The 22,722-nt window shown below is 32.7% G+C and overlaps 2 protein-coding genes across 2 annotated transcripts; both read right to left on the reverse strand.

Annotated features, from left to right (window-relative positions):
• Positions 1-281: 281 nt before the first annotated feature.
• Positions 282-12,688, reverse strand: LOC140047844 (antiviral innate immune response receptor RIG-I-like; the record flags this gene model as incomplete). The annotated part of the gene is made up of 11 exons (XM_072092876.1): positions 282-3,235; positions 3,633-3,800; positions 8,544-8,759; positions 9,025-9,169; positions 9,508-9,674; positions 10,032-10,145; positions 10,664-10,826; positions 11,170-11,247; positions 11,365-11,598; positions 11,780-11,988; positions 12,673-12,688. Coding segments are annotated over 11 exons (1,908 nt in total), but the record flags the coding sequence as incomplete, so codon positions are not given.
• On the reverse strand, positions 12,679-17,670 carry LOC140047845 (uncharacterized). The gene is made up of 5 exons (XM_072092877.1): positions 17,634-17,670; positions 17,255-17,488; positions 16,285-16,398; positions 15,898-16,059; positions 12,679-12,879 (listed from the first exon to the last, which is right to left on the reverse strand). Exons 1-5 carry the CDS (start codon positions 17,668-17,670, stop codon positions 12,704-12,706), a joined length of 723 nt encoding a protein of 240 aa, XP_071948978.1. The 3' UTR covers positions 12,679-12,703.
• Positions 17,671-22,722: the final 5,052 nt, after the last annotated feature.

Here is a 22,722-nt window from a genome sequence, read left to right on the forward strand (position 1 = left end):
TTTTTACATCAAGAGCAGTTGAGGATTGGAACTCACTTCATCAAAATGTTGTTTGCGCTTCTTCCATATAAAATCTGGGTTAGAAAAAATCTGGTCTGAAGAGTTTCAAGAATGATCAGGAGGGACTAAACGATAATAGTACTAGTTCAAGGTAATTTGGAGGTATACTATTATATATATTATTATATCATTACACAACTATAAAGTGGTAAACAAACATGGCATGCTTGACACTGAGTATATTTTATTTAACATACAGTAAAAGATAGTAGATCAATTTCAATCAATATCTAACATTATGTGGTGCAAAGTGTACAAAATCAGATATCCAACTTTGGATTATAAATTTTATATATTTTATTAACTTAACACAGAGTAAATTTTATATTTTCTGTACCTCTCCATTCAAAATTGCACAATATATATACTTATATATAATATAAACACATCAGGCATAGAGCATTAATTCTAAACCACCTGGTGATATACTGAAATTTAATTAATTAATTTGAAACAATAAAGATGAGGAAATCTGTGAGAATGAGAAAGCGTCGCCTCAACCCAGACTCGAACACGGAACCTTCTGCTTGATATGCAGATGTTCTAACCATTAGACCACTGGGTTCAAACTCGATTGGATAACAAAACATGTTAAATGTGTATTCACTGTTTAGTTCCTCAGTTTATGAAAACTGAGGAAAATTAACAATTCAAAAGATTTTCTGTTTTATATTATTGTCAAAATTAAATAATATATTTAATTAATTTACTCACAAACTGCTAATTTAATACATAAAATGTATATATCTATGTGTAGATGTACATTAATGTTATTCTGTAGCTACTGTTTGTAATCTAGGTCTATGCTCCAATCAGGATTTTGTTGTTTGAATGTGCATGTCTATGTGTAGATGTACATTAATGTATTCTGTAGCTACTGTTTGTAATCTAGGTCTATGCTCCAGTCAGGATTTTGTTGTTTGAATGTGAATGTCTATGTGTAGATGTACATTAATGTTATTCTGTAGCTACTGTTTGTAATCTAGTTCTATGCTCCAGTCAGGATTTTGTTGTTTGAATGTGAATGTCTATGTGTAGATGTACATTAATGTTATTCTGTAGCTACTGTTTGTAATCTAGGTCTATGCTTCAGTCAGGATTTTGTTGTTTGAATGTGAATGTCTATGTGTACATTAATGTATTCTGTAGCTACTGTTTGTAATATAGGTCTATGCTCCAGTCAGGATTTTGTTGTTTGAATGTGAATGTCTATGTGTACATTAATGTTATTCTGTAGCTACTGTTTGTAATCTAGGTCTATGCTCCAGTCAGGATTTTGTTGTTTGAATGTGAATGTCTATGTGTAGATGTACATTAATGTTATTCTGTAGCTACTGTTTGTAATATAGGTCTATGCTCCAGTCAGGATTTTGTTGTTTGAATGTGAATGTCTATGTGTAGATGTACATTAATGTTATTCTGTAGCTACTGTTTGTAATCTAGGTCTATGCTCCAGTCAGGATTTTGTTGTTTGAATGTGAATGTCTATGTGTACATTAATGTATTCTGTAGCTACTGTTTGTAATCTAGGTGTATGCTCCAGTCAGGATTTTGTTGTTTGAATGTGAATGTCTATGTGTACATTAATGTATTCTGTAGCTACTGTTTGTAATCTAGGTCTATGCTCCAGTCAGGATTTTGTTGTTTGAATGTGAATGTCTATGTGTTGATGTACATTAATGTTATTCTGTAGCTACTGTTTGTAATCTATGTCTATGCTCCAGTCAGGATTTTGTTGTTTGAATGTGAATGTCTATGTGTAGATGTACATTAATGTATTCTGTAGCTACTGTTTGTAATCTATGTCTATGCTCCAGTCAGGATTTTGTTGTTTGAATGTGCATGTCTATGTGTTGATGTACATTAATGTATTCTGTAGTTACTGTTTGTAATCTATGTCTATGCTCCAGTCAGGATTTTGTTGTTTGAATGTGCATGTCTATGTGTAGATGTACATTAATGTTATTCTGTAGCTACTGTTTGTAATCTAGGTCTATGCTCCAGTCAGGATTTTGTTGTTTGAATGTGAATGTCTATGTGTACATTAATGTATTCTGTAGCTACTGTTTGTAATATAGGTCTATGCTCCAGTCAGGATTTTGTTGTTTGAATGTGAATGTCTATGTGTACATTAATGTTATTCTGTAGCTACTGTTTGTAATCTAGGTCTATGCTCCAGTCAGGATTTTGTTGTTTGAATGTGAATGTCTATGTGTAGATGTACATTAATGTTATTCTGTAGCTACTGTTTGTAATATAGGTCTATGCTCCAGTCAGGATTTTGTTGTTTGAATGTGAATGTCTATGTGTAGATGTACATTAATGTTATTCTGTAGCTACTGTTTGTAATCTAGGTCTATGCTCCAGTCAGGATTTTGTTGTTTGAATGTGAATGTCTATGTGTAGATGTACATTAATGTTATTCTGTAGCTACTGTTTGTAATCTAGGTGTATGCTCCAGTCTGGATTTTGTTGTTTGAATGTGAATGTCTATGTGTAGATGTACATTAATGTATTCTGTAGTTACTGTTTGTAATCTATGTCTATGCTCCAGTCAGGATTTTGTTGTTTGAAATTATTTATATCCAATGGCTCAACTTTAAATGGAGATTCTTTCCACTTTTTAACAGTTTTTCTCTTTCTATCTGCGCATTTCTCTAACACGAAACTTACAATTTTTATAACTGCAAAATTCATACTACTAATAGTGACAATAACACCCCAATCATGGCTGCATTTTTTGCATGCAACTTTCCCGTTTTTGTAGATATCATCGCCTATAACCTTTGGCTTTGGGTGTTTTTGTGTACACATTTTTTCATAGAATTCTTGGTTGACAATGAGATGGTTAGAGTCATTAAATACTTTGACATCTGTTGAATAACAAGCGAATTCTGAACATTTACCACAAAGAAGTTTGTATCTAGTTTCTGTCCTCTTATGTTGTAGGTTGTATGCTCCCTTTCCTTTTTTTCAGACATTAATCGTTCACGTAGATCAATAGTCTGCAGCGCCAGCAACTCTTTCTTTAGTTGATCTTTAGGTAATTTTGAAAGTGTGCGTACACTCTTTGTCATAAATTGGTGGCGGATTTTGTTTTCTTGGTCACGCTCCTCGAAGTTAAACTCCGTGGAAGCAATCATGTAGAATTTGCTGTTTTTTTTACGACCTCTCCCTACATAAAAATAATTGAGAAGAACGTAATCAGATTTGTAGGTAGGGAAGCTTAGAAATAATACCTTTTGTAAATACTGTTTTACTTTTTGTAGAAGTGGATCACTTACATTATTGCATGTCTGAGTCCTTGATTCTTAAGCTCTGTCTACACTATCAAACTAGTTTGACAAACAAGTGTGATGTGCCCAATGTAGTAGTGATATGCACAAATATGGTAGTGATATGCACAAATATGGTAGTGATATGACATCATCATATCCATATATGGGCACATTATATTTTGTTGTCACATAAAGTTTGATAGTGCAGACAGAGACTTAGCGACAAATAAAAGCTTTCCCAAAATAAAAAAAAAAACTGTTTACGAAAATCAATACTAGAAGTACAGTATGTACCTTTAGCTTGAGTCCTTCCAACATCACTGCTCATGTAGTTGTAGCGGAAAACCAAGTTGCAAGCTGGAACATCAATGCCCTCTTCAACAACGTTTGTTCCAACAAGAATGTTGCATCTGTTTTCCTTGAAATTTTTAAGGACAGTATTCTGATCGAATTGGGACATTTCTGTAAATATTAGATTTTATTATACAAACTACTAAAAGTAAGAAACAATAAAAGTGTCAAATGTACTGTAGTCTCATTTCATAAGGAATTCTCCAGAAGGATTAGTGTTAAAATCATACAGTATGGGTAACTAGCATTCCATCAATAGTACTGCTGAAGAAAGTTTATCTGGTGTTAATTATAAGACGTTCAACTTTAGTTGAGATGTGATACAGTAGAGTTATACAATATTTATACATATTATATCATATGTCTAATTTCATTTTAAATTCAACTAATCAATTTTGATGGTGTACTGTGTCTTTGTGTTAGTATATATCATAGTGAGATGGATAGCTTAGGCCTACTGTAGTGAATTTATCTTTTAGTTGGTTCCGAGCTTTCTCAGGCGTATATCCACTCGACGTACACAGCTGTCGTTCCGAGCTTTCTCGGGCGTATATATTTCCACGCGACGTACACAGCTGTCACTGAATAATAACTCATACAAAAAGTATAATTAACTCAACTAGAACTTTTATTCCTTGTAATTCGATTAATACATCTTTTTACCACTACCAGTCAAGCCTTATTATATTCTCTATCATCTTTCCGTTTATCTACTCTGATCTTATTCTCTCTTCTCGTTTATCTACTCTGACCTTATTCTCTCTTCTCCGTTTACTAACTATTACATTCTACTTTTATACAAGATATGCAAATTTTAGGCTTCAGAGGAGGATAACATTTTCCCTCCGAAATTTACACGATTTTGATTGGCTAATAATAAGGCGGACGTGGACTAAAGCATCCTTCTCTAATCACAGAGAATCACAACATCAATAATATGACATTCCCCTGTTTGGGAAAAAGATTGTGTCAATCTTTCCAAAAATTTTAACATTTAAAACCATTTTACTATAAACTATCTACAAATAACACCTCTATAATATTATTTATGCACGACTTAATCCATCTGCATTTCCATTTAATGATCCTTTCTTGTACATAACTTTAAATTTATATCCTTGTAAAAACAGAGCCCATCTCATAAGTCTAACATTGGCACCCTTCATTGAGTCCATCCATCTCAATGCCTGGTGGTCAGTATGAACTTGAAATTCACAACCATACAGATAATACTTAAGTTTATTGATAGCCCAAACAATAGAGAGGCACTCTTTTTCTGGCACAGAATATCTCTGCTCATGTACAGATAACTTTCTACTTAAGTACACAATGGGATAATCATTACCCTCACCATCTATTTGGCTCAGTACTGCACCTATGCCATAATTTGAGGCATCGGTTTGCAATATAAACATCTTATCAAAATTTGGGGCTTTTAATACATTATCATCAGTAAGTCGTTTCTTTAAAGTTACAAAGGCATTTTCACATTGTTCATTCCACTTAACGGTATTACTTTTACTCTTTAAAGTTAAATCAATCAATGGCTTAGCAATATCGGCATAGTTCTGTACAAATTTTCTGTAATAGCCAGTTAATCCGAGAAATGATCGGACTTGTTTCTTAGACAAAGGTCTGGGGAACTTTTCCACAGCCTCAACCTTATCAATCATGGGTCTAATTTCTCCATTACCAATCTTATGCCCCAGAAATTCTACCTGTGCATAGGCAATTTTACATTTCAAAGGCTTTGCTGTCAATCCAGCACTACTTAATCTTTCTAATACATCATTCAAATGAAAAATATGATCTTTCCAAGTTTGACTATAAATACATATGTCATCTATATATGCCTTAGCATATCCCTCAGTACCTTGTAATACCTTATCCATTAATCTTTGGAAAGTACTAGAGCTATTTTGCATACCAAATGGAAGTACATTATAACAATACTGTCCAAATTGTGTAATAAATGCTGATTTGTCTTTGGTCTTAGGATCCAGAGGCACCTGGTAAAATCCTTTAGTTAGATCTAACGTAGTTATGTATATTGCGGATGATACCTCATCCAACATTTCGTCTATGCGAGGCATAACATAAGGGTCAAATTGTGTAGTCTTATTTAGTGATCTAAAATCTGTCACCATTCTAATTTGATTCTGGCCTTTCTTCAGGGCAATAATAGGTGCAGCATAGGCACTAACAGTAGGTTCTATTATACCCATAGCCAACATACTATCTAATTCTTCTTTCAATTTACCCTTTAATGCTTGGGGCGTTCTATATGCCCTATGCCTTATAGGCATTTCACCATTAGTCTTAATTTCATGTGTCACTAAGTGAGTTCTACCTGGTACATCCGAGAATACATTCTGTTGGTACTTTAACAATTCTGTTAATTGTTTAGTTTGTGTATCATTTAAATTACTACTAACGTTAACATCTCTCCATGTTTGAGATTGATGATAAGACAATCCTATGTCTATTTCACTATCTAACTCATTGTCATGGACTGTTTCATTTAAGTCTACTTCTTCTATCGACTGAACATTTGTTACTACATAATAACCATCTTTACTTATTTCTACTTTATCATACCATCTCTTTAACATATTAACATGTAGAATTTGTTTTTCTTTTCTTCTACCTCCTATGTATATTTCATAATTTACATCATTGACCTTTTTTGTAACAGTGAAGGGGCCTTGCCATTTACTGTCTAACTTACTATTTTCTTGGCCCTTATAATACGTAGGCTTATTTTCAGAATTTACGGCATTCCAATAGCCACGGCCACCTCTATTAGCTATATAATCATCGGCTATCATAGCCATATCATAGCTCTTATTTACTTGTTTATCTCTAAGATAAAGCCTCAGATCTTCAGGCATTTTATCAAGTGCCTGTTCCATTATAATCATTTCAATAATGCCTGCAGCATCATCTTCTTTTACATTAGCACATTTCATCCAACATTTTAAATAATGGGAGAGCTCATTCAGCCATTCCCTGATGGACATATCTTTAACTCTGTTTGAATTTCTAAATTTAAATCTGTAGGTCTCAGCGGACACATCATACTTTTCTAAGATTGCCTTCTTTAAGGTATCATAATCTACACATTCTTTTACGGTTAAGGATGCATATGCTGTCCTAGCTTTACCAGACAGTTCAGGTGCTAACCTAGCGGACCACGTATTTTTATCCCAACCTGTGGCTTCTGCCAAGTGTTCAAATGTTCTAAAATATATATCAATATCATCTGATTCCTTCAAAGTAGGAACCTTTACCTTCATTTCATCTACTATATTCCTAGCATTACTGTAGCTAGACCTATTTTCTAATTCCATCATTTTCACTCTTTCTTGTGATTCAATTTTTCTTTGCTCTATATCTGCTTCTAATCTTAATTGGTCTTGTTGGTATTGTAATTCTAACTTTTTGTTTTCGGCCTCGAACTTCATTCGAAAATATTCGAGCATCATATCTTTAGGCATACCGCCGGGTATTTCGGGCATATCAATATCCCTAGCCATTGTATCATATATTTCATTGACTTGGTCAACCTCTTCTTGGTCAACCATATCTTCCCTAGTATCTTTGTCTGACATAGTCTTATCTATATTTTTACCCGATCTTAAAGTTGTCATGCTAATAACAATTTTACTAATGAAATATGTAAACTCATGTATACAAAATATGTTATAAAAGTATTTGTATTACCTTGATTAATATGAAATCCACATAAATTTTTAAATGCAATACAATATAAGACATTAATTTACTTCAAAGTCACAAACAACGTTCCAAGTTCGCTCCGTACAAAAATTTACTTTCGAAATAAAAATAGTTTACAAAGTCAGCTTTGCAAATCTTCTCAAAATTTACTGGGCTTCCTTCTGTTACTTCAGTCTTCTTCTTTCAGACCTCGGTGAATATATACAGTATCTCCGATGAATATCCAGCAGTCTTGAGTAGGTACCTTGAGCTCAACAGTACTTCTTCTTCGTTGTAATATCCAAACAACGCACGGTATAAAAACTGTCAGGAATCCAGATCTTCGTAACCATTTAACTTTTTGGTTACTGATTTAACAGGCCCGTAGAGTAGGCACTGTCACTTCTTCTTCTTCTTCTTGATACTTAAATCATGTAAACAAAAATTTTCACCGCTGCCACCATGTAGTGAATTTATCTTTTAGTTGGTTCCGAGCTTTCTCAGGCGTATATCCACTCGACGTACACAGCTGTCGTTCCGAGCTTTCTCGGGCGTATATATTTCCACGCGACGTACACAGCTGTCACTGAATAATAACTCATACAAAAAGTATAATTAACTCAACTAGAACTTTTATTCCTTGTAATTCGATTAATACATCTTTCTACCACTACCAGTCAAGCCTTATTATATTCTCTATCATCTTTCCGTTTATCTACTCTGATCTTATTCTCTCTTCTCGTTTATCTACTCTGACCTTATTCTCTCTTCTCCGTTTACTAACTATTACATTCTACTTTTATACAAGATATGCAAATTTTAGGCTTCAGAGGAGGATAACATTTTCCCTCCGAAATTTACACGATTTTGATTGGCTAATAATAAGGCGGACGTGGACTAAAGCATCCTTCTCTAATCACAGAGAATCACAACATCAATAATATGACACCTACTTATATTATTTATACATCATACAATGATAATCGGAGTATGTTACTACAATTATATATATTTCAAACATTTTGGTAATCTAATCTAGAAAGAAGAGGAATGCGGTTAAATGACTTAAGGGGAAAAACTGGACTTTACTTTCTCCAAAATTGCAGAAGGTTTGGAGTTTAATTAATTAATACCTACCGCTTGAAATCTTTTCTGGCTTAAGAAATGAAAGTCTCTCGTTCTCCTTTATCCAGCTATACATTGCGTCAACAGTAATACGTTTGGTACAGAAAGTGATTGCGTGTGCCTCAGTATTTGTTTTATATTCCCCAATAAGCACATCTTCAAATTTCGATAGTAAGGGGTTTTCAAATTTTTTCTCTCCGCTCACATATTGCAACTTCTCTTCTCTATCTGTTAAAAGACATTATACTGTAGGTACTTTTGATAATGAGTATTAACTATAACAAAATAATTTCCATTATAACAAACCTATATCCTTCCTATTGAATGATTGATTATGTATAATGTGTCATGTATTATTTGGAACGATCCTTAAATTCTTTTAGGTAAAAATGTTGATATTTTTTTTTTAGAGTGCTATGTGACCTAGAGCAGCCTTTGCTAATCATTTAAATTCCCATTCAAGTTATCATTTAGGACTATTGTTTTAATTTACCTTTAAAGAGCCGTATAAACTGCTTATCATCCTCATTCAATCCATCTGAACGGGTGCTTTCCTCTTTCTCAATGAATTTTTTTATGAACCGGAGGGCGTCCTGAATTCGGCAAATTGTATTCTCCTTAAGTGAATCATTATATTTCTGAAATGTCATTAAATAAAAAAACTTTTATCAATTACAATTATTTTTTATGTAAAAGAAGAATCTGAATAATTTCATTTTCTAATGGCTGCAAATTTTATTTTTAGAGTTGGCGTAATCACAAAGTTTATCACAACGCAGATTGATTTGTGAGCATGTGCATGTTACAGTAGTTGGTTAGTAGCTTTTAGTGGCGAATCAGGAATGTACGCATCTAAGGTCTTATTGTATGATGGGGTAGACTGATTATATCAATAAATTTGAACTTTAGTTACTACTGTAGATGCTGGCACTTTTGTTACAGTGCAATTAGAATGTTCTAATCTAATAACACATACCCTCAGGTGTTCACCACCTGTTCTCAGCAATCGTAACAGGCTATCATTTGATTTAACACACTCTGGGGAATGAGATATGAAATTCTCTACACCTTGCTCATAAGAACTAGTGCCTTTGACAGACTTAGTAAAATTGAACAAGTCTGCAAGCCAATCAGGCATGGTACCTAAAAAAACGAAATATAGTACAGAAATGACACATACTGTACTATACAGAGGAAGTCGAGTGGCCGATCAGTTAAAGCATGGGCACCACAAATCATAGCTACACAATCGGCACAATTTCAAGGCACTCCTCGACCATTGTTCTGGTGGTAGAAAAAATCTTCTCAGATAAGGACTTAAAACTGTACATTAAGATATATTGCTGGGAGGGGTATAATCCAGGACTGGATATAATCAAGTGAATGTGAAGAAAAGTGAATGGAGAATTATATATATTTTATATTATTTAGGGATGTGGAAGTTGTATAATCAACGAAGCATTTTTTTAACATATCTTGTATTAAAATGAAGATACCAACCTTGTTTATGCACTCTCTTCCTCATAATCTTTTCAATTTCTGACATGATGGTCATTATTTCAGTTTTAAAAGGGTCAGCATCATCTGACCGGGGCTTGACCATTATTGGATCAACTGAAAACAAAAAAGTTAAGTTTAAATAAATCTGTCAGCAGCTTATCTAAAGTTTTTGTAATGTTATGACAATAAATTAAAGGCTGGCCTATCATACAGCACAACTGTTCTTTGAAGATTCCACACCCTCAGATTTAGAGCTATCTTAAGCTAGGTGTTACAGTACTAGTTTCTACTATCAAAAGTGTGATTTACCCAAATATGGTAATGATATGACATCCACAAGTAATACTGAATATACATATAATTCGTCCTGATATATCTTAAACTTTTTAAACAGTACACTCACAAAAAAAAAATATATCAGCTGCAAATTTTCAGAATTAACATGATCCAAATGTTTAGTCAATCAAATCTATCCTACAAGGACCAAATGTACTCTCCATTGAAAGCTACCTTAAGCTAGGGGTTAATACAGTAGTTTACAATATCAAACTAGTTTGACAAAAAAAGTGTGATGTGCTCAAATATGGTATGGTGATGCGACATCATCGTGTTTGTCACATAAAGTTACTTACTTTCTTCTGGAGGATTCTCGTTCAAATGGTATTCTTCATCATTTTCATCTGGAATGGAAATCTCATCTGCATCAAGGTTTGCGAATATACTTTTAGCATACTCATCAGATTTCTCCTGGCTGGATGCTTTTCCAGTTCCTATGTTTGCTGTCAAACCTACAATCTAATAAAACAATTGTACTATTACTTTGTTTGTATACAGAAACATCTTTCCAGCACCTCTCTAATTTAAACATTATTTAATTATCAGAAGGCCCATGCCTTAAAGTTATCATAATCATGCCTAATACTCTGTCTACACTATCAAACTAGTTTGACACAAAAAGTGTGATGTGCCCAAATATGGTAGTGATATGTTCAAATATGGTAGCGATATGACATCATCATATCTATATATAGGCACATCACATTTTTTTGTCACATAAAGTTTGATAGTCTAGACAGAGCATTAGTTAACATAATCATTCTCAGTTTTTTATAATAGAAAATTGTGAGCTCATACATACCTGTGGCAATGTTGCTGCTTCATCTTTAAGCTTTCTTCGCCGATACTTTGCCATTATTATGTTGTATGGATTCTGGCCCTACAAATAAAAATACATGTTAAGCAATGATACATTTTGATGGCAAGTTTTTCTCACTAACAATGAACTTTGACCTCTTAGAAACTTATTTTTCGAATAATATAGAAATGTTCTTACATGACAGAGATGGCATTCATCAAATACCAGCATCGTAAAGTCATCAATTTTGAGTTCATTTTTCTCAAGTGCGTTCACCAACATCTGTGCAGTTAGGAATATGATGTCGTTATTTTCTACCGCATTCTTCATTGTAGCTAACTGCTGCACATTGTCACCAATCCGTTGAGTCAATCTCATTGACTCTGGCATGTCTTCTTTAAATAAGTCGTGTTGTTGTGATACCAAAGAAATCTAAAAATATTTAAATACAAAATCAGAATTGTAAAAACAGCAAATATTTATCTAGCTGATTAATTTAAACACTCAAAATGTGCACGGTTGATAATGCCATTGGTATGGCTGACCATGCCGATAGCCACTTCCTACAAACTGAGAATTTTGGCAAGTAATTATATAGAATTTAAACTCTTACTGTGTTTACAAGGAATATGACTTTTTTAGGTTTAACATTCAACTTTGCTTCTTGTTCTTTGAAGTGTTCTCTCACAAAATGGACAGCTACCACTGTTTTTCCAGATCCTGTGTGTGATATGATGATTGTATTTTGGCCACCAATAACAGGTTTTGCCAACTTTATTTGATAGTTGCGCAACTTCTTTGGTTTAGCTTTTTCTGGTTTTTCTGAGAGAACAAGCAATAAATTAAAAAAAATAAATATCCATATTTAGAAACTCTCTTGACCTAGCATTACTAGATATCTGCAAAAAAATCTCCTCTGCTAAATCTGAAAATAAACACACCGTTGCAGTCTTTATGGATTTATCGAAAGCCTTCGACACTATTAATCATACCATTTTAAAACATAAACTTGAACATTATGGCATCAGAGGACTCCCTCTTCTATTATTATCAAATCGATAGAAAACAGTTTACATATTTTGATTCACATGCTTCTAATTTATGTAATCAACCGCATGTGTCTGTTTGAAACAATAAGATGAGGAACCCTGTGAGAATGAGAAAAAGTCACCCCAACCGAGATTCAATCCCGGACCTCCTGCTTGATATGCAGATGTCCTAACCATTAGACCACTTGGCTAATTTGCAAGAACTTTACTCGATATTTTACATTTAACAATCCATAATCGTCTAATTGATCAGCACCTATATGTCTTCTGGGTTCAACTCCTTTTATGAGTCTAACCATTTTGTTTTGATAAATATTTATCTAGCTGATTAAGGATTAATTTAAACACTCAAAATGTGCACGGTTGATAATGCCATTGGTATGGCTGACCATGCCGATAGCCACTTCCTACAAACTGAGCATTTTGGCAAGTAATTATATAGAATTTAAACTCTTACTGTGTTTACAAGGAATATGACTTTTTTAGGTTTAACATTCAACTTTGCTTCTTGTTCTTTGAAGTGTTCTCTCACAAAATGGACAGCTACCACTGTTTTTCCAGATCCTGTGTGATATGATGATTGTATTTTGGCCACTAATAACAGGTTTTGCCAATTTTATTTGATAGTTGCGCAACTTCTTTGGTTTAGCTTTTTCTGGTTTTTCTGAGAGAACAAGCAATAAATTAAAAAAAATAAATATCCATATCTAGAAACTCTTTTGACCTAGCATAACTAGATATCTGCAAAAAAATCTCCTCTGCTAAATCTGAAAATAAACACACCGTTGCAGTCTTTATGGATTTATCGAAAGCCTTCGACACTATTAATCATACCATTTTAAAACATAAACTTGACCATTATGGCATCAGAGGACTCCCTCTTCTATTATTATCAAATCGACAGTTTACATATTTTAATTCACATGCTTCTAATTTATGTAATCAACCGCATGTGTCTGTTTGAAACGATAAGATGAGGAACCCTGTGAGAATGAGAAAAAGTCACCCCAACCGAGATTCAAACCCGGACCTCCTCCTTGATATGCAGATGTCCTAACCATTAGACCACTGGGCTTTCATTGTATAGTTCAAACCCAATTGGATAGCGACTCTTTACCTTTTTATATATATAAACACATAGAATATTAATTCTAAACCGCTCGGTGATATACTGAAATTTAATTAATTAATTTAAAACGATAAGATGAGGAAATCTGTGAGAATGAGAAAAAGTCGCCCCAACCGTGATATATTTTTCCGGAGAAATCTTATGTAGGAGAATTTTACAGTAGGCAGAGGTATGCACTCTCGGAGTGGCTTTTTAGTCTATTGCCTGTAAACTGCAGGGTACCACAAGGATCTACTTTAGGTCCTCTACTTTTTCTTATTTATGTAAATGATATCCCAACTCTTCTGAGTTATTAAATTATATATTATTTGCTGATGATACAATTATTTTTTTTATCCCATAAAAATATTAATACACTTTTTGAAACACTTAATAGGGAATTATCATGTGTCTCAGATTGGTTCAAGGCTAATAAACTATCGTTGAATATTGATAAAACTAATTTTTTATATTTTGCAAGTGACAGAAGATTGAATAATAATAATTTAAAAAACAAAATTTATAATCTTTTAATTAAATAAAAACATACAAATTTTCTTGGAATCACAATTGACACCCAATTTAACTGGAAACAGCAATTAACTAAAATTTCTAATCAGGTTTCAAGAAATATAGGAGTAATGAGAAAACTTCAATATATTTTACCAACAAATATTCTTTTTTCATTATATAATACCATGGTTCTTCCATATTTGTTTGTTATGGGACAAATAAACATTTTTCAATGCCCATGGACTACTACGGAAACTACAAAGTTGGACCATCTCTTCAAATTACAGAAAAAAGTGCTTCGTATCTGTTCTAAATCAACTTATCTAGTCCATACCAAACCATTTTTCCAAAAATTTAAAACATTAAATACATTTGATATCAATATTTTGTAATCTGCTTTGTTTATGTACAAATATGAAAATAACCAAAATCATTTAATAACTACTTTATGAAACATGGTAAACTACATAGTCATAATACATGCAATTCAAATGATTACCTTTAATACCTAATGTACAAATAATTTGATAAAGAACTCTATTAATTACCAAGGAGCTAAATTATGGAATTCAATCCATGTAGATATTAAAACTGCATCTACAACTTCAAAATTTAAATAAGTATACAAGAACTATTTACTTTCTAGATATGATGAACGTTAAATATATATTTCATAAAGACCAGTTAAGATTGGATAAATTAAAAGTGATTAGATAGAAATAGTAGCTTCTTTTATACATTATTAGTTTATGCATACTATAATCTATGGTTTATATAATTTTGTCTTTCTGACTTATATGACCTAACTGAACTACTTTTTATTGTATTCATGTGAAATTTTATTTGTTAACAAACTTAGTTTAACATTATTATGTATATTATATTGTGGAATTAAATTTATACTGAAATTGAAATCGGAAACTCTCCTAAAATATAATGGTATGGATTGCACATTAAATGAATGCTAATTACATTGGTAAAACTAAAAACCAAGATTTTGTCAATCATATCTGCAGAATTATTAGTCTATTTTTCACATTAAAAATAATATGTATAAGTAATTTAATCAAGTTATAAAAATTTCCTTGGTGAAGCTCATTTCTCTTTCTGGATGTTGTTTGTTTGTCATCTTAAAGTTGCTTTTCAGCAAAGAAAAGAGGTTGCTGATTTTGTGGAATTGTTCTGGATGTTTTTCGCATTCTCAATGGTGTCTGATAGTTCAACATTAAGTATGAATGTGTTCACAAAGATCTGCATACCAAAACCTCAGAGACGGGGTACCAAGTGAAGGATAGTGTATGCTGAATGATGTAGTTTTTTTAGTGTTTGGTCATCTTCAAGCTGCTTTCCAGCAAAGATAAGATGTTGCTGATCTGGTCAACTCCCTCTTTGTCTTGGATTTTTGCTTTTACATTTTCAATGGTGTCTGATAGATTAACATAAAGTATGATGACTTCTTTTCTAGTGATTGTTGCCACAAAAATCCCCATACCACCTGGAATAGGTGGTAAGAGGTAAAGGTGTAACTCTTTTTTAATGCTATCATCCAGGAATGTTTGGCCATCTTCAAGCAGCTTTCCATTATAGTTTAAAAGTTGCTGATCTGGTGGAATTCCTTCTTTGTCTTGGATCTTGGCTTTTACATTCTCAGTGGTGTCTGATGGTTCAACCACAAGTGTGATTGTTTTTTCAGTGACTGTTTTCATAAAGATCTCCATACCAACTACAAAATAATACTTTAACATTTTTGCTGAGATCAGATCTGAATAAACTGGAACTATAATGACAATACAAATACCCTTATAATTGTTCAAACACACCATTTTCTGATTTAACAAGTTCTGCCTTCTGTTCTTCAACTGAAAGTTTTTCAAATTGGGTTTGAAATTTCACATTTCCTGGTGAATTTAATGCTTTTACCTCTGATAAATTCATTCATTCATTTTGTTATTTCAGAATACCATGGTGACATAATATATCGGTAGCAAAAGAGAAAAATAAAAAAAAAAACAAAACAAAACATTTACAAAAAAAGAACAATTAATACTACTTCAGGTTTACCTTTTTCATTTCGTCTTTTCTGTACAACTTGTACCCCTTCCATCTCATCTTCTTCCATTTCAGAAAGTTCTTGCTCCTCATCACCACCTCCTTCACTGTCCCCATGTTGCTCTTCATTTATTTCATTATCCTTCATTTTTGCCATCTTATTCAAATTTTTGGCTGAAAAGTAAGTTTATTATTGCTTAATTAACACTATTGCTTTAAGAAGTGCATTCATCCATAACAATAAATATAAAGCATTCACAAAGGACAATCATGCAATTTGCTGGTGACAAATACATTTTACCAATTCTCATTTAAAAACCCCTTTCATTTATATTTTCTTAGGTGCCGGTACTATAATAAGATTAAAATTATTAATCGGTCATCGTTAAAAATATTTACCTTTTCTCTTTCGTCCTTTCTGTACAACTTGTACCTCTTCCTCAGGCTCTGTCTCCTTTCCTTCACTTTCCTCACCGAGTCTGTCTAATGGCCGCTTCAAAGATTGCTTTTTTTCTATGGAAAAAAGTTTATACAGTATAAATAAACCAGTTAATTTGTTCAATAATGTAAAAAGAAATGATTAACATTGTACTACTTTGAATTTATCTTTCTGACATTTTTGTTTCATTTTAGGTTTTTTGCTTATTTGTGTATCATGAACTTTTCTCCAGCGGGACAGTATCGTTGTTTGGGGGTCCTTCAAGAAACAACAGAAAGAAAAACATTGACATTTATTTTTAAAAATATGGTTATACATTCTTTTCTGTCAAGATGAATTTTATCTCATGTTTACACTCATTATATTTGTATGCCTTTAATATTTGACAGAAGAATATATTCCAGGCCAATTTCAAGGCTAGGAATTTATTAATTCTCATTGGATCGTTAAAAGCTACAGTAACAAATTCAATTTAAAACTATAGATATAAAAATTTAATTTAAGACTATAATGGTTTAATAAATTTCTACAAGAAAAAACCTATTCTTTTATTTCAATACTGTAGGTTTACCATTGATCATAATTTTACGTGATCAGCTTAATCACCTTAACGTGATCTAGTTGAGCATATGTTGGACAAAACATGAATAACCTAGTTTAACAAGATTAATTAATTCACAAGATAGAATCAACCAATCAGCATTTGAGTAAGTATTGCGCGCAACCTTATAGGCTCTCAGCTTTTATGCAACTTATACCATTACCATAAAGAGATCATGATATGAATTCTATGTGAACGGTTTCTCTTTATCGTGCTAAACGTATCATGATAATAGAGTGATATTTTAATATGAACATGTCTTAATGACTCACAATATTACAATTACTTAAAAAACTTCAATATAAATGATCAATATTTATTGTAATTACCATTATCAAGTAGTATATTTCTTGCTTGTTCCGTAACAAGTTTTGCAAACCGCTTTATTTTATCAGGTTTATCTTCTAAACGTAACTCTCTTTCCAGATAGCAAACAACTGCCCAAATATTTGGTAAATTATCAGCAACGTTTCTCAATTTATAGCAAGAAATTATCTCATCTAACGTATCTTCTCTAACTTCCTTTAAAGACTTCAACTTGATTACAATACAAGGTGTTGTTGCTATGCAAAATGCCAACACCTTAGAATTTTGCAGCTTTCTATGTGTCACATGACTTCCTTAATCAGTCTTGCATGACGAACTATTTCTTAAAATTCATTTAACTAAAATAAATGCTACAGGAATACAATAACATTGTTATTTCACCAGATTGAATGTATTCAATATCTTTTAGATTTATCATTTACACTGCTGGACATGACAAAACTAAATTGTGTTACTACTAATAAACATTAAAGATGTATTGTCCCTTGAAACACAAAAAAATGAATGTCAAAATATTCTAAATTTAAAATGGCCATATCAAAGTAATATTAAAGTTATTCACTTTAAGTCGAAAATTCCAGCCAAAAACAACAGGTTTACGTAATTAACAAGTAAATTAGTTTAATTACATTTCGTCTGGAAAATCGTCGCGAGCGAAAGTAAACAAAGATTTCAAACCACGAGTACGCATTATGCATATGCTAATTAGGATTGTTTACAACTCGTCATGGTTGAGAAGGTATTTTCACACAGATCGTGAGGAAGTTTTATGATTATGCATACAGAGTAGCCAAACAAGCGCGTTTCATTATGGGATATGTTTTGATCGAAAACTTTGACTGGAAGTCAAAGTTATTTTTTTAACAAAAAAACGTCTGTATTTCAGTTAAATGATTTTTTTTTTCGACAAATTTTTGGTGATAGTTAATAACTATTATGATACTTCAAAATGACCCACCTTTTTTCGAAATCTTTTATTTTTTATTTTTTTGGAATTAGTCAAAGGGTCAATACATCTTTAATTAAAGTATATCAAAACAAAAACATAAAAAAGATGAATAAAATCAAACTTTCAATCGTGTCATTTTATAGTTAATATTCACTTTTGCACAACAACAAAATTATGACAATAATGATTTTGCTTATAAAAGACAAGGTAAACAGTTAAATTTAAACAATAATTGACTGCCTTGGATCACTATTACATTTTACATCAATGTATCAATTTATTTTGCATATAAATCTATTTTAGAAGGGTTGTTGTCCCTTTACCCTATTGTATAACTTATATCTGACAGGTTTTAAATTTAATTTAAAGTCTGACAGACTTTTATTAATTATGAATAGGCCTATAATTTCAATATTTCATTTTTGTATCACTTTTCTAAACTAATTCAGTACACAGCATCTAGCTTCAACATCCTATGAAACAAAATTACATTCATATAAATAGGCCTCCTAGAGTACTAGCGCCCTTGTACTCTAGGAGGCCTAGTAACTAATTAATAGTTTAGGGTCCAGGCCTAGCTCAGCACAGATTTACCTCCAGCCGATGGGAAGTCTCCACCGAGTACAGCTGAATACCCTGGCCCTGGAAGGAATGTCTTCTCGTTCAACTCGTAGCCCACTCTCTGACAGTTTGGGCCAGGCCTAGCCTAGTAGGCTAATTGTTGGGGACATTAATTGTTACAATGTTAAAAGTATACTGTTGTACATACTTGGAAACCTTCCGGAATTTATTGGAAAAGAACAAGTTGAATCAACATGGCTGGCGGCGGTCCTGTTTTCAGCGTCGTGGTAGTATAAAGAGCCCTGAAAATGGGAATTCCCTTTTCTGGAATGACGTCATTGAACATCTTGCTTGATGTTGCCCAATCGTATCTTCTGTAGCTGTGACGTTTGCCGGGAAGGAAAATAAGAATTCATCGGAAAGGAAAATAAGACTTTATCTATATATACATTTACGTAAGGGCAAAATTCGGTAAATCGCGCGTTACTTCTAGAATGTTTACTCGATGGTATATAAAGTTGGTTCGTACTTTCGGTACTGATTTTAACCGCCTGATGTAACCCTGTTTACTAATTAAATTGAGTTCGATAATTAGTTATTGACGATTAAAACGAATTTAGGTTCAACGATTTGCCCCAAATAGGGGTGTTTTTCGATCGTGGTATACACTGTCTAATGAATGTCCGTCTTGAAAAATACCCGCAGACGATAATACGAGGATGCTTCGCATTTTCCTATCTCCTCCTACGATAATTGTTTTTAATGGCTGAAAACCGGTTGAACAGCTCGAGTACAGCATCATAATGTTGAAGACAGGCCGATTTTCTTTAAAAAATACTATTTTGATAGATTTAATATACGTTTATACAAATGTATTGATTTGCAATGAATGGAACATTCCAAATTATTTGGTTTAACCATACTTGCATACCTCCATGGTTTAACACAAGTAGGTAAATTTATAGACCCTTGGAGAATAAACAGAAATAGTATTGTAATGCTATACAATACTGCAAATAGGTATTAACCACGTTTGATCGCCATTTGAATCAAAAGTGTGTTGGTACTGTTTGACGATTAAAACGAATTTAGGTTCAACGATTTGCCCCAAATAGGGGTGTTTTTCGATCGTGGTATACACTGTCTAATGAATGTCCGTCTTGAAAAATACCCGCAGACGATAATACGAGGATGCTTCGCATTTTCCTATCTCCTCCTACGATAATTGTTTTTAATGGCTGAAAACCGGTTGAACAGCTCGAGTACAGCATCATAATGTTGAAGACAGGCCGATTTTCTTTAAAAAATACTATTTTGATAGATTTAATATACGTTTATACAAATGTATTGATTTGCAATGAATGGAACATTCCAAATTATTTGGTTTAACCATACTTGCATACCTCCATGGTTTAACACAAGTAGGTAAATTTATAGACCCTTGGAGAATAAACAGAAATAGTATTGTAATGCTATACAATACTGCAAATAGGTATTAACCACGTTTGATCGCCATTTGAATCAAAAGTGTGTTGGTACTGTTAGATATAATATAAACAAATATACTAATAAACTTTATCACTGTGAGTGTGGGTAGCCCCTACTTTTAGATTATAAACACATAATAATATAATACTTTAATACTGTCAGTTGTTTCTCAACATTTGTATTAATTAATAATTAAAATATAAACGTATTAGTGGTCTTTAAAGGTACTTTACTATTTCAATCGACCATGAGACAGTGACAGTTTTAATAAAGTATTAAATCGGAAATGTTTTACTCTATTTAGTGGTATATTATTTATGGGCCTATAAAAAAATATTTCGTTACTGAGTGGATAATAAAGAAATATAAAGAATAATTTAATATAAAGAATATATTTAAAAAAATTTCCTCTTTGTACCTATCCTCATCCCCCCACCGCTCAACTCTAATGTTAGATACAAAACACTAAACTCTAATAGATACAAAATTGGGTTTGTTTAAATGAGTCCAAATAACAAATTTGAACTCATTTTGTGACAAGTTTCTAGGTGCTAATTGTGGTTGACTACATAAATCATTGTGTCTATTTGTTTCTGTAAACGACAATGTTTTATAGTCCTGCCGTACGTACATTTGAAATCGCCATTTTTTTTACGCTGAAATTACTATGTATTTATATTCGAGAACCATCTGTGGGCACGAACTAGATGGTACGCGAGCGAAGCGAGAGAACCATCTGTGGGCACGAACTAGATGGTACGCGAGCGAAGCGAGCGTACCATCTAGTTATTTAAATTCTGCTATCGTTTATGTTATTCAAAATCATATTATCTTTAAGGTTTACGTAGGCCTTCCTACTAAATGAAATTATTTAACGAAAATGTAGAAACGTTAATATTATTCATACCCTTTGTTTCAAAATATTTCATAATATAAAAATGACAATCCATCATTACAATAGATTTTAAGTTCTGTATTGTTTTGTATTTTACGTTTTATGTTTATGTAAATAATACAAGCCTATTACAAGGTCTTTCTCTCCCAAACTAAGGTACAGTAAAATTTCCATCCAGCCAAATCATAACCAAAGATAACGCAGAAATCATTTCATTAATACTGTATTATTTGTACCTTCATAGAACGTTGCACAGTTGGGTTGTGGTATTATTTCTTCATTCAGTATTTTTTGTTCAGTAATTTCTTGAATTTTTAAGAAATCAGTTTATACAGAAATAGATTTGCACATTTTTTTCATCATTAAAATTATTATTTAAAAAGAATCAACAACATTATAAGATGTCCATCATCCATGTATTTAATAGAATCAACAACATTATAAGATGTCCATCATCCATGTATTTAATAGAATCAACAACATTATAAGATGTCCATCATCCATGTATTTAATAGAATCAACAACATTATAAGATGTCCATCATCCATGTATTTAATAGAATCAACAACATTATAAGATGTCCATCATCCATGTATTTAATAAGAATCAACAACATTATAAGATGTCCATCATTTACAACCCCCTGCCCCAATTAACACAAGTATATGCTATTGACTGAAAATACACAGTAACAACCACTGTACTTCATTTACAACCCCCCTGCCCCAATTAACACAAGTATATGCTATTATTTACTGAAAATGTACAGTAACAACGACTGTACTTCATTTACAACCCCCCTACCCCAATTAACACAAGTATATGCTATTGACTGAAAATACACAGTAACAACCACTGTACTTCATTTACAACCCCACTGCCCCAATTAACACAAGTATATGCTATTATTTACTGAAAATGTACAGTAACAACGACTGTACTTCATTTACAACCCCCCTACCCCAATTAACACAAGTATATGCTATTTACTGAAAATGTACAGTAACAACCACTGTACTTCATTTACAACCCCCCTACCCCAATTAACACAAGTATATGCTATTGACTGAAAATGTACAGTAACAACCACTGTACTTCATTTACAACCCCCCTGCCCCAATTAACACAAGTATATGCTATTGACTGAAAATGCACAGTAACAACCACTGTACTTCATTTACAACCCCCCTGCCCCAATTAACACAAGTATATGCTATTGACTGAAAATGCACAGTAACAACCACTGTACTTCATTTACAACCCCCCTGCCTCAATTAACACAAGTATATGCTATTGACTGAAAATGTACAGTAACAACCACTGTACTTCATTTACAACCCCCCTGCCTCAATTAACACAAGTATATGCTATTGACTGAAAATGCACAGTAACACCCACTGTACTTCATTTACAACCCCCCTGCCCCAATTAACACAAGTATATGCTATTGACTGAAAATGCACAATAACAACCACTGTACTTCATTTACAACCCCCCTGCCCCAATTAACACAAGTATATGCTATTGAATGAAAATGTACAGTAACAACCACTGTACTTCATTTACAACCCCCCTGC

Source organism: Antedon mediterranea, chromosome 4 (assembly GCF_964355755.1).
Source record: "Antedon mediterranea chromosome 4, ecAntMedi1.1, whole genome shotgun sequence".
Classification (NCBI taxonomy): domain Eukaryota; kingdom Metazoa; phylum Echinodermata; class Crinoidea; order Comatulida; family Antedonidae; genus Antedon; species Antedon mediterranea.